General features: G+C 38.7%; 1 protein-coding gene across 1 annotated transcript in view; it reads left to right on the top strand.

Annotated features, from left to right (window-relative positions):
- The window catches only part of JAK2 (Janus kinase 2), a 58,942-nt gene that overhangs the window by 5,861 nt on the left and 40,179 nt on the right, over window positions 1–12,902 (top strand). The window contains exons 2-6 of the mRNA XM_006881313.1: window positions 1,252–1,375; window positions 4,151–4,268; window positions 6,931–7,076; window positions 9,052–9,373; window positions 10,497–10,616. Of these exons, the coding sequence (XP_006881375.1) occupies window positions 1,252–1,375; window positions 4,151–4,268; window positions 6,931–7,076; window positions 9,052–9,373; window positions 10,497–10,616 (830 nt within the window). The remainder of the gene's footprint in view (window positions 1–1,251; window positions 1,376–4,150; window positions 4,269–6,930; window positions 7,077–9,051; window positions 9,374–10,496; window positions 10,617–12,902) is intronic.

Genomic DNA, 12,902 nt, shown 5'->3' with positions numbered 1-12,902 from the left:
TGTATCAGTCCCAAGGATTAGTCCCTCCTAATAGCGTTCCCAAAGTACATGAGACAGAGTTTAACCATCGTTGCCTCCAAGGGTTACTGTGGCTGCACTTTTTCTAAGACATATCTGTTAGTTTTTTGCAGTCCGTAGGATATTCAGTCATGGAGTATCTTCTCCAATACCATAACTCAAAGGCATCAATTCTTCTGTTATTCTTACTCATTTTCCAACTCTCCTATACATCGCAAGTGATTGAATAAAACATGTCTTCTAACTGACAGCATTGTTCCTTAGTATTTTTAGAAAGGCCTTTCTTTCTCAGTTCAACATGTCTCTTAATTTCTTGACTGCTAGTACCAAGGATGTTGATAGGAAGCAATTGAGAAGATCATTGCTTGAATCAGACATACTTTCATCTTTAAATTGCTCTTTAGCACTTTGGAGATTTCGTTTTGGAGGAGTGTTTTCTATGATACTTATGTTTTTAAAACTTTAAAGAATAAATTAATTTATGAATTAAAGTATGCATAGAGAACATGCTGGGTATGATTATTTTATGGCATTTGTGAAGAGTTGTTTTGTGCCATAGTCGTGCGTGTGTAGAAAAGAGAAGAAGATTGCTCTATATGTATTTGAAGGGAATGTCCATTTTAAAACTGTGGTTAGACATTTTCTATGTATTTTAGATTAGTGGTCTCTTCTGAAAGGATACTTGAAAAAAATCTCATACCTTTTGCACATCTTAAGTTGAGAGTTAAAAAAAAGTTGGCATTAAGGATTTTTTAATGTAAGTTTAAATAGTACAGATGCTATCTTTACTGGTATGTTGTGTAAAATTTGACATTTTAAAGTAAAACGTTTCTATTGTTCTTTAAAAGTATTCAGTTATTTATAAATATTTTAGTGAGGGGTTTTTTATACCCTCCGTATCTGTTAAAAACCAAACAAACATGAGTGGATTTCATCTCTTAAGGAAACTTGAAAATCTGGATCAAAACCTTTGCAGAGGACAGCTAGAAAAACTGGATAAAAAAGCCTTTAAAAGTTTCTTGACAGATCACCAAAGTCATCTTTTAAGAAATAGAAAATGAAAAGATATTTGTTTAAGAATTCAAGTGTTATTGATGTACCGAAAGATTTAGATTGCTATTTCATTTTGTGCGGATTTTAAGAATTATCATTTTAACTCATTATTGATGATAGATGTTAAGTAGATGTACTTTGAACCATCTGTAATCATGTCTCCTTCTGCTTCTTTCCTAGGTATCACACCTGTGTATCACAACATGTTTGCTTTGATGAATGAAACAGAAAGGATCTGGTATCCGCCCAACCATGTCTTCCACACAGATGAGTCGGCCAGGCACAAAGTACTATACAGAATAAGGTACTCTCCACAGCATGACTGTTCATGACTCACCTAATGGTGATGAAGCAAATGGAAAAAAATGATCAAATATACAAGCCAATTGCAAAGAAGCCAGAGACCAGAGAAATAGCGTGATTAACATTTCATCTTCTTCAGTTAGGATGGTCTCTCTGCTAGAGCAAATGTCTACAATAAGATGTTAAAGTGCTCTGAGAATAAAACAGTTCTGGTAGGATGTCACTTTACCACTTAAGGTAACAATTAAAGAAATAAAAGAATGAGGAAGGTCTTTACTGGAAAAATCTTGTGTAGAATATTGCTACTTTTCTGTGAAATTTTATGCTTTATATAATAGTATGTGGTTTAACATCACTTCCTTTAAGTGAGGTGAAGACAAGATAAATTATCCAAAAGGAAATTTTATGTTATTTTTTTGTTTTTAAACGTCTCCTACCTTTTATTTATAGAGGGTGCTCTCAGGGCCTAGCACCCCCTTGTATATCAGATTAGAACTGTACTCCATTGAGGATTCAGCAGCTGGCTTTTGGAAGTAGATTGCCTGGTCTTTCTTCTGAGATACTTTGAATGTACAACCTTTCAGTTAGCAGCCAAGTTCATTAACTGCATCACCCATAGACATTAACATGGGAAATCTTGAAAGAATCTCTTATATTTATGATCATTTGAGTTTTACAAAAGTACCAAAATAATGCAATGGGAAACAAAACTTTTTTTTTTACACAAATAGTGTTGAGGTAACCAAATATCCTTGCACAAAAAATAGAGAAGTTGGCCTACTATCTAATACAACATGCAAAAAGTAAACATGAATTGTAGAGCTAGAATGAAGAGTTAAAACTTTGAAAATCTTAGAAGGTAACTTCGTCTCTACTTGTATGGAACTAAAGAGAATGAAGGAAATCAAAGACTCCCAAGAAAAAAACGAGTCCAAGGGATCACCAGCCCACTCAAACCACAGTCTCTCCTGAGCTGAGACTAGAAGCAGGTAGTGCATGGCTCCTTCTTCCGACCGTTATGACTCCAGGACACAAAGGTCCTGGACAAAAAGGAAGAAGAGCTTAGAACAAAATGCAAATTCCTAAAAGACACTGGACTTACGGGAGCCCAGAGGAACACCTGGAGACTATCAGACTAAAACACCCTTTGAACTTGGAATGGAAACTATTTTTGCAGGTCACCTTTCAGCCAAAGAATAAATTGTAATAGTAATACGTGAGTAATGTGTTCCCTTAGCAATTAACTATATGAAACCAAATAGTCAATATTTATCCGAAAGCAAAGATAAGATGACAAGGTGAGGCAGGGAAGCTAGGTCAATGGAAACAAAACCAGAATGGAAATAAGAGAATGATGAAAATTATACTCAATGGTATGAAACATTCTGTATAAAAATTGTTCAAGAAAAATCCAACTTTCACCAAAAAAAGAAAAAAAATCATTATGAAAGGATGAAAAAGGAAAGTTCTTGAGTGACCTTGGATTAAGCATAGTTTCTAGGATATAACACCAAAACCCAAGTACTTGCTCTGTGTGTGGGTGGGGCTGTAGGTGTGTGTATCGATGCAAAGCAATTAAAAAATAACAAAATATCAGGTGTACCTTTGTGGGTTGTTTTTTTTTTAACCAGATGTAGCCATTTTCAGGGATTTTCATGATCTCAGTTATCCTTAAGACTCATAACATGGCTTTTAGTATATCACCAGCTTTAACAATATTTCTGCAAAAACATATATGTTCCTTTGGTTTTTAAACTAACATCCTTTCTGTTTAGGACTTTGGAGAGGTCCTTGCAGATTGCCCCAATGCAGTATGTCTCTTGATGTCTTGACTGCTGCTACCATGAGTGTTCATTAAAATATTTGACAACTTCAGACTTTTCTCCACCTAGCGTGATGCTGCCTAATAGTTCAGTAGTGAAGATTTTTGTTGTCCTGTTGTTGAGATGTAACTCATGTTGAAAGCTGTAGTTTTTGATGTTCTGCATCAAGTCTTCACTTTCTACAAGCAAGATGGTGTCATCAGCGTAATGCAGGTTGTTGATGAATCCTCCTCCAATCCTGATGCCACCTTCTTCTTTATATAAACAGTGGAGCTCTGGCAGCCTAGTGGTAAGAAGTTTCATTGCAATCCCAAATGCACATGGTTCAAATCTACCAGCTTCTCCACAGGTGAAGCTTCTTGAATTATTTATAAGCTGGAAAAATGAGTAAGGATGACAGAAGAATTAATACTTTTGAATTGTGGTGTTGGTGAAGTGTATTTAATATATACTATGAACTGCCAAAATCCCAAATTTGTCTTGAAGAAAATGCAGCCAGAGTGTTCCTTTGAGGCAAGGATGGTGAAGCTTTGTCTCACTTACTTTGGGCAAATTTTCAGGAGGAACCCAGCCCTTTGAGAGAGACATCATGCTGAGAAAAGTAGATGGTCAGTGAAAGAGAAGACCTTCAACAAGGTTTATTGACATAATGACTGCTACCATAGTGGACAAAACAGAGGTGGTGAGGATGGTGCGAGATAGGGCCAGCTCGACCACCCTGTGAGGCTTGCACCCAGGAGGTGGCCGTGAGCTGTCATTGGTGTAATGACAGCTATTGTTTTTACTGTGTTTCTGTTTTATACCTCTCTTTTTATCATGGTCTCAAGCAGATTTCCAGTTGTCACCATGTTGTATGCAGCAGCATTAGCTGTGGTTTTTGAAAGGTAATGTCTTGGAAGGTTGCAGGTGGATGTTCCTGTGTCGCGTGACTGAAGGCTCTCCCTGTCTTGTAGGTTTTACTTTCCTTACTGGTACTGTCACGGCAGCAGCAGAACCTACCGCCATGGAATAGCGCGGGGTGCGGAAGCTCCGCTTCTGGATGACTTCGTCATGTCTTACCTGTTTGCTCAGGTATGCTTCCGTTCTCTCTGTCCTGGGTTATGTGAGATTCGCCTTGCCGTGCAGACTGCCTTTTGAGCATCAGAAGCTTCACATCTGAGAAGATTGCTCTTCTGCTTCTCACAGCCAGTGTAGTGAAGTAGCAGAACTTGGTCTTGAATTACTTGTTTTCAATCCTTAGGTTGATACATAATAGAAACAATTTGATAATATAACTTGATTTGATCCTTTTGACATTTCTTTTAAATTTTAATACTTTAAATCTCACAAAGTAGATTGTTTTACAATGAAAAAAGCAGTCTGGCTGCCAAGCGCCTTCCCCGGGAACTGCACTGGGCACTCCAGCGTCAAGCTGCTGTAGCTTTAAACTGTGTCTGTGAACAGTACATGCCATTGGTAGAGTGGATTTTGTGTGTGGTTTTGTAGATGGTTCGAGGGGCCTAGTAACATTCACAATCTTCCCCACAGAGCGAGTGGCAGCAGCTTCCTTGGTTTCTGCCATATCAGTTTATAGGTTTCATAAGGACACTGAGATGTGGGGACACTGAGATAGCTTTTTGTCATCAAAGACGGCTGCTTGGCTCATAAACAAGCTGATGCTGTGTCCTGTAGACCCGTGGTTTTCACAGACAATCACATGGGACGAGACTGCCCATCCTTCTTCCGTGGAGCAGCTGGTGGATTAGAACTGCATGCCTTCAGGGTTGCAGCACAGCTTCTTGCCACTAGGCCACCAGATCTCCCTAAATAAGCTGATAATATGTCAAAAACTTTTACTTAGTTTTTGTCTGTTCATGTTGGGGGGCTTATTTTTGGTTTTGAGAGTGAGACTGTCTTTTCATAGTTGACTGACTGAATGCAGAGTAAGACTGCCTTTTCATAGTTGACTGACTGAATGCAGATGTCCATGTCCTGCTTCTAAAGCTGTCAGGAGCTCTGCAAACTGCCTCTACAAACCTGCCAGAGGGTTAGCTGTGGCTCGGTTCTGACTCTGCATTAAACAGCACACACACAATGACATTAGCAGCTCAGGAGATACATTGCACTGGGAAAGTTCCCTGTCGGGGACCTCTACAAGTTATTGAGGAGCAGTGATGTCAGTCTGAGGACTAAGGTGCACCTGATTCAGGGCATGGTCTTTCAGTCAGTTTGAAAGTTGGAAATTAATAAGGAAATTAAAAATTGATAACTTTGAGCTGTGGTGTTGGCGAAGAGTACTACCTTTTTATGGACTGCCAAAGTCACAAACAGATACGCCTTGGAAAAGCTGCAGCCAGAGTGCTCTTTAAAGTCAAGGCTGGTGATGCTTCATCTCAGATACTTTGGGTGTGGACCTGAGAGAGGCTGTGGGTCATACTTACCTCTACAGCACCTAGCAACAGTGTCATATGGCCAGATGGAAACCATTTTGCCAGAAGTTTAATAAAATGATTTTTTTTAAGTGACACTACTTTGATATTTAAGCAATACTAGTTTAAATAACTAGAGAGATCTGGTTGCCTAGTGGTAAGGAGCTGTGCTGTCAACCCAGAGGCAAACAGTTTAATCCACCGGCTGCTTCATGGGAAGAAGATGGCAGTCTTCTCCCGTGTGATTAACTGCCTCTGAAAACCTGCTAGAGGGTCAGCTGTGAGTTAGTTCCGACTTGAGGGCCCACGATAACAACAGTTTAAATAACTAGGGAGATCTGGTGGCTTAGTGGTAAGGAGTTGTGCTGCCAAACCCAAAGGTAGGCAGTTTGAATCCACCAGCTGCTCCACGGGAGAAAGATAGACACTCTCGTCCCATTCGGTTTAGCACCTTTGAAAATTCCTGGTAAGGTCAGCTATAGTGGATTCCGACTCAGTGGTGCATAACAACGATGATGACAACAACAACAACAGTAGGTTAAGTATCAGACTTTGGCATCTAGGACTCTCTATTTCTTCTGTGCTTTTTCTCTAGTTGTTGTTATGTTGATCCTGCTCTTAATGTTGCTCTCACAGATTCTTTGCATACTCATTGCTTCCAGGTAATTCAAAGGCTTGTACAGTAGAGCCCCAATTTACTACCAAGTTGGAGTCCACATTCTTAGATTATCTGTCCCAGTCAAACTATTTTCCCACTGTTTTATGGCTGTCTGGGTTTTCTGTGTCTTTAAAGACTACATCACATCTCTCGTCTTGCATGTAATATTCTCTGATTATCAACTGGATACACTCTAAACGTTCTCTAAACTCCTGAAATGTCTGTGGTATGATAATTACTCTGTAGTTTGGAGCATCATGATTATTTCATGCCTTATCATACCTGCTAAATTTTTGTTTACTTGATGTCAAAACTGAGTCTTCTTTTTTTTTTTTTTATTCAACTCAGGGTTTAGTATAATTTTTTTAAAATGTCATAGCATAATTAAGCAACCTACTAGGTAATTTTTATGTAGAAGTTAAATTTGAAGATATATGCAGTGAAACAGCCTGCTGTCATAGGTACTTTAAAATCAGGATCTCAATTTAGAACACTTTCCATTTGTAAACTGCTGAAGTTTTGTGATAAAATTATCAACAGTCAGGGGAAAGTTTACTTAAGATACATGTTCTAGAAAGAACATTACAGGTTAAAATGCAGTGGTAGATTACAATGGGACAGTGACCCTTATGGTTAGATAATTTTTTTCTAATTGTTTCTCCATCAGTGGCGGCATGATTTTGTACATGGTTGGATCAAAGTGCCGGTGACGCATGAGACACAGGAAGAATGTCTTGGAATGGCAGTGTTAGATATGATGAGAATAGCCAAAGAAAAGGACCAGACCCCACTGGCCATCTATAACTCTATCAGGTAAATCCCTTATGCAAATCCATGCACATAAATGTGAACAGTTTAAGAAGGTTTTTAAAAACATGCTTGTTTATACTGGCAGGGAGTAAACAAGAGTACAGAATGATAATAATAGTATGGAATAAGGCACAGGATTACTATGAGAACGAAGGGAGAAACATCTCATGAGGCTGTGGTGGTCAAGAAAAGTTGCTTGGAGCTCTGGTGGCCAAGTGGTAGAGAGTTATGCTGCCAACTAAAAGGCACACAGTTTGAATCCACCAGCTGTTCTGCAGGAGGAAAATGGTCACTCTCCTCCCGTGTGATTTACTACCTCTGAAAACCTGCTGGAGGGTCAGCTAGAAGTTGGTTCCTACTAGATGATAGATAACAACAAAACAGAATGACAGAGAACTCACTAGATAAGAGAAGAACTCACAGGACGAAGTAAATACTACAGTGTTTAAGTGGTTGGCTACTAGCAGAAATGTTGGCTATGTGAGCCCAGCAGCTGCTTCAGAAGCAAGATATGAAAGTTGGCTTTCATAAAGATTTACAGCCTTGGGAACCTTCTTGACAGTTCCACTCTGTTAAGAGCTGGAATAGACTTAACGGCAGTGGAGCGCTGAGTACCTTCAGATGGAAAGTGTTCTTATTTGTCAGATATTTGGGAAGCAGATAAATTCTCTTCTTTAGGATGTGGTGCATACAGATAGAAGTATAAAAGGATAAGAACTTTTCTAAATGTGACAGTTTGAATCATAGAGGAATTATGGAAGCAGGTTTAAGAAAATAGTATGTTGAGGAGCTCTGGTAACCTAGTGGCAAGAAGCTGTACATGGTTCAAATCCACCAGATGCTCTACCGGAGAAGGAGGGACAGTTTCCTCCTGTACCAGTCAGATCTAATTTGACGGTACATGCACAAAAAACAATAAAAATTAAAAAAAAAGAAAGAAAATAGTATGTTGTTGTTGTTATGTGCCGTCGAGTCACTTGCGACTCTTAGCGACCCTATGTACAACAGCCCTAAACTCTGCTCTGTCCTGTGCCAATCACACTGTCTCCGACACTCCCATCCCGATTACCCCAGTCACTGAATCAATCCACCTCATAGAGGGTCTTTCCCTCCTGCGCTGTCCCTCCACCCTCCCAAGCATGATTTCCTTCTCCAAGGACCGGTCTCTCCTCACCACATGTCCAAAGTATGTTAGATGGAGCCTCAGATTCCTTGCCTCCAAGGAGCCACCCGGTTTAACCCTTTCCAGGACGAATCTGTTTGTTTTCCTAGCAGTCCATGGTATTCTCAATACTCTTCTCCAGCACCACAGCTCAAAGGCATCAATTCTCCTTCTATCCTCCTCGGTCATTGTCCAACTCTCTGATGCATAACAAGTGATTGTGAAGACCATGGCCTGTATCAAACGCACCTTAGTCTCCAGAGAGACACCATTGCTCTTCAGTACTTTGGAGAGGTCCCTAACAGCAGACTTTCCCATGGCAATGCGCCTTTTAATTTCCTGGCTACTGGTGCCAAGAGTGTTGACTGTGGAGCCAAGCAAACTATAGACAATAAATACATAATGACCGTAACATTTGATAAAATGTAACATTCATTTCCTAGAATTCAGATTAACTTTGGAGTCTAACATCATGGGAAATATATGCAGCACAGTGCAATGAAACTTAACAAAATGGTGCATAATAAAGGTTTTTAAAACTTGATTTTCAACTACAGTGACCAAGTATTAGAATCATTATGGGTGAAATAGGCATTGACTATTCTAAATGTTAATGGTAATTTAGAAAAGGTAGTGTATCAAATGAACTTAGAGGTTTTACACTGTCTGGATGGTGTTGATACGAATTTTCTCTACTTAGTTACTATTGTAGTACCTGCCTGTTATGGAGATAGGTCATAGCACTTTTTCAATTTATTATTAATTAGTCTTTAATTTCCTTTTGTTTTTATGTGTGTGCTTTTTTAAAATTCCTAGCTACAAGACATTCTTACCAAAATGTGTCCGAGCAAAGATCCAAGACTACCATATTTTGACAAGAAAGCGAATAAGGTACAGATTTCGCAGGTTTATTCAGCAGTTCAGCCAGTGCAAAGCCACCGCCAGAAACTTGAAACTTAAATATCTTATAAATCTGGAAACCCTTCAGTCTGCCTTCTACACAGAGCACTTTGAAGTCAAAGAACCTGGAAGAGATCCTTCAGGTGAGGAGATTTTTGCAACCATTGTAATAACTGGAAACGGTGGAATTCAGTGGTCACGAGGGAAACATAAAGAAAGTGAGACTCTGACAGAACAGGTAATCCTCATTGCTATGTTCTCATTCTTAATTATGTTAAGTAGAATGGCAATGGAAGCAAGTGATTGTAGCCTTTTGAAACACGGCGTTGCACTTGTCTTTTCCCATTGATATGAAGTGGGAATTTTAAATGGTGTAACAGCACTAAGATCATATGTTTAGTTCTTTTATCATTATTCTTAAATTGCTCTTATTTCATCTTTCTATGACAAAAATCATTAGTATGACTTTCTTGTGGTTTCTAGAAAGGATTAAACTCTAAAGTTCAAGTTATTTAAGGTGGTTTTACCTTTTTTCCTTCGCTATTGTTGATAATACAAGGCACAGTTTAAAAATTCATTAAATGAAAAAAAATACTTATTTTAATTGATTTTTCTGATAGCATGTACTTGTTTAATAATCACTTAAGTTGTTTTTAACTTTGACTTTGAAGCTTTACATTTGTTTATACTTAATGCTGGCCTTCGGTGGTTGGTGGGGACTTAGAAGGGAAAAATTTTGTTATCATTCTTGGTAGCTAAAATGTCTAGTTTCCTGATAATGGTTCCTACTAATGTTAATTAGGTTGAAAGGTACTCCACAATCTAGGGGGCTCTGGTTGGTGGCTTAGTGGTAAGGAGTTGTGCTGCTAACCCAAAGGCATGCAGTTCGATATCACTAGCAGATGTGCAAAGAAAGATGGGCAGAGTCAGACTTCCCATGCAATTTATCACCTCTGAAAACCCTCTGGAGGGTCAGCTAAGACGTAGAGTAAAATGTGTTGGACTGTTTAGCAGAAGTGTTGGCCATTTGAGTCCACCAGCCCCTTTGCTACAGGAAGATGGGCCATCTCTTCACATAAAGATTTACAGCCTCAGAAATGGGAGAACAGGCTGCTAAGAACCGGAATCAACTTGACAGCAGTGGGTGAAGCCCATTTTAGAGTTGTATCTTTCACAGCTCTCAGTTTTAGAGCAAAGCAAGAGAGTGTAGCCATAGTGTGAGGGTACTGGGGAAGGGAATTTCATTTTATGCTGTTGTTATAAATGCTTTATTTTAAAGAATTTTGCATATTTTTAAGTCTTGTTTTAAACTTATGCCTTCAGTTCCACTTGTTATTAATTCTGATGGCCCTCCCTCACAGGATTTACAGGTGTACTGTGACTTCCCCGATATTATTGATGTCAGCATTAAGCAAGCAAATCAAGAAGGTTCTAATGAGAGCAGAATTGTAACTATCCATAAGCAAGATGGTAAAAATCTGGTAAGTTAACTTTTAAGATTAGTATTGATTAGTATTGGTGTTTTGTGTTGTAGTTTGTTGTTAGGGGATACTGAATTGGCTGTGGCCCGTAGTGACCTTGTGTTAACAGAGTAACACGCCTGCCAACCCAGCACAGTCCTTCCTCTTGGCTGTACTCTTGACCACAGTCACAGTGTTAGTCCGTGTTTTGAGTGCCTTCCAGCCTGAGGCCTCACCTCTGCACATCAGACAATGTTCTGCTGCAGTTCATGGGGTTTTCGAGGGCCTGTGTTTTCAGAGGTGGATGGATGCTGAAGCCTACTTCCTCGTCGTAGACTGGAAGCTCCACGGAAGCATTTCCTCCATGGATGATGTACTGGTATTTGAAATAGTGCTGGTATAGCTTCCAGTGTCACAGCACCATCATGCCCCCACAGTACAACAAACTGATCGATGCGTGGTCGAGGCCTCATAGTTACAGAAGAATTGTCTTATAGAAAAATGTGTTTCAGAATCTTAATACCAAAGTATATTTATTTATAAGAATTTTGGCTATAGCTTTACATCAGCTTAGTAAGGTGTTGGGGTTTTGCTGTTTTTAAATCTAGCTCTTTGTTTCACTACTAACATAACCTTTTCACAAAGTTTCATGATCATCTCTTTTACTCACTTTATATAATAGTAAAGTATCAGTTCTTTTTCCTCTAGTCTGAGATGTGCTGATTTCTTGTGATGTTCATTACTGACTGTAATATTTTTTTAAAAAAATCAGTATGGGGGAGCTCTGGTGGCCTAGTGTCAAGAAGCTGCACTGCAATCCCAGAGGCACATGGTTCGAATCCACCAGATGCTCTGCTGGGGAAGGAGGGGCAATCTCCTCCTGTACCAGTCAGATCTGATTTGATGGTACACACACACACACTAAAAAAATAAAAATAAAAAAAAAATCAGTATGAGTGTCAGTGACTAATTATAAGAAGAAATAATACAATGCTGTCTCATCTTTATATATTGGGACAAAATGCTAACTAATCCCCAGTCAGCCCTACTGAATTTATAAACATGGTTGATTCCAAAAGAGTAATCTTTTCCTTTTCACAAAATAGTTTTAGAAATACTATTTTAATTCATAGAGAAGACTTGGTTCCTTTATGCTCTGGTCTTTCATTCGTATTTACCTGGCTCTGTTTTCTTTTTAATCTGCTGGCTTAACTGGCTTATTAATGCTATTTTATCATTTACTTTAAGACTCTGTATGACCTGTTTATTTCTGAGTTATATTACCGAAGTGATAATAAACTGCAGTTTCTTTTAATCAGTCATACTTTATCTGTTCTTAGATAAAAATATGATATAGTGTATTCCTACTGTCTACTAATCTTTGAGAAAATGGAATTTTCCTTTTGATCTTTGAAAATGAATTCAAGCACTAATACAGATGGAGAGTTCAAGAGAGGTAGGAAATCAAGACTGGATTGAAAAATTCAGTCATGCTCATAGCTAGTGGTTAGAGTTGCATAGGGGTATAAGTAATGGAATAATATTAAATTAGCCTGTATGATAAACATTGTATCAGAATTGACAAGAGTTGGTAATCATCAGGTGTTGAGAGAATCCACAATTAAATTTTATTGTTTTATAGTTTATAAGGATATAGTGTATCAATATGATCTTTGGGAAAAAAAAACCTAACAATTAAAATTTATATGTTGTTGTTGTTGTTAAGTGCCATCGAGTCCTAGATGACTCATAGTGATCTTGGGAACAAAAGACCTGAACACTTGTATAACTTTCATCGTTTCTCCAAGTTCATAGAGTTTCCAGAGGCAAGCTATTTCGGAAGTGGATGCTTTTCCTACTTCCAAGCTTGTTTTATTGGGGAGCTCCACCAGACACTGTCCACCATGGGTAACTAACCATCATCCCATTTGACACATCAGGGTCACAGTGTTTAGCATCACAGCAACCACAAGTTACCTCTGTAAAGCAAGTGGACACATGAGTGCTTTACCACTTAGAAGAATGTTTGACCAAAAACAATTAAAACCAGGCCTGAGGGCAGCAGATTAAAATCACCCACCTTTGGCTTGGTAGCGTAACTTTCTATCCACTAGGCCAACTGAGCTCTCTTCTTGTTGATGTTTAGTCGTAAATGACTCAAAGCGACCCTATGAACAAAAGACCTGAAGAACACGTATAACTTTCATTGTTTCTCCAAATTCATAGAGTTTCTGGAGGCAAGCTATTTCAGAAGTGGATGTCACTCTTGCTTCCAAGCTTATTTTAATCGGGGAGCTCCACCATACA

Source organism: Elephantulus edwardii, unplaced genomic scaffold (assembly GCF_000299155.1).
Source record: "Elephantulus edwardii isolate Elephantulus edwardi_28Jun2011 unplaced genomic scaffold, EleEdw1.0 scaffold00014, whole genome shotgun sequence".
Classification (NCBI taxonomy): domain Eukaryota; kingdom Metazoa; phylum Chordata; class Mammalia; order Macroscelidea; family Macroscelididae; genus Elephantulus; species Elephantulus edwardii.
This window is presented reverse-complemented; position numbering and strand designations above follow the sequence as displayed.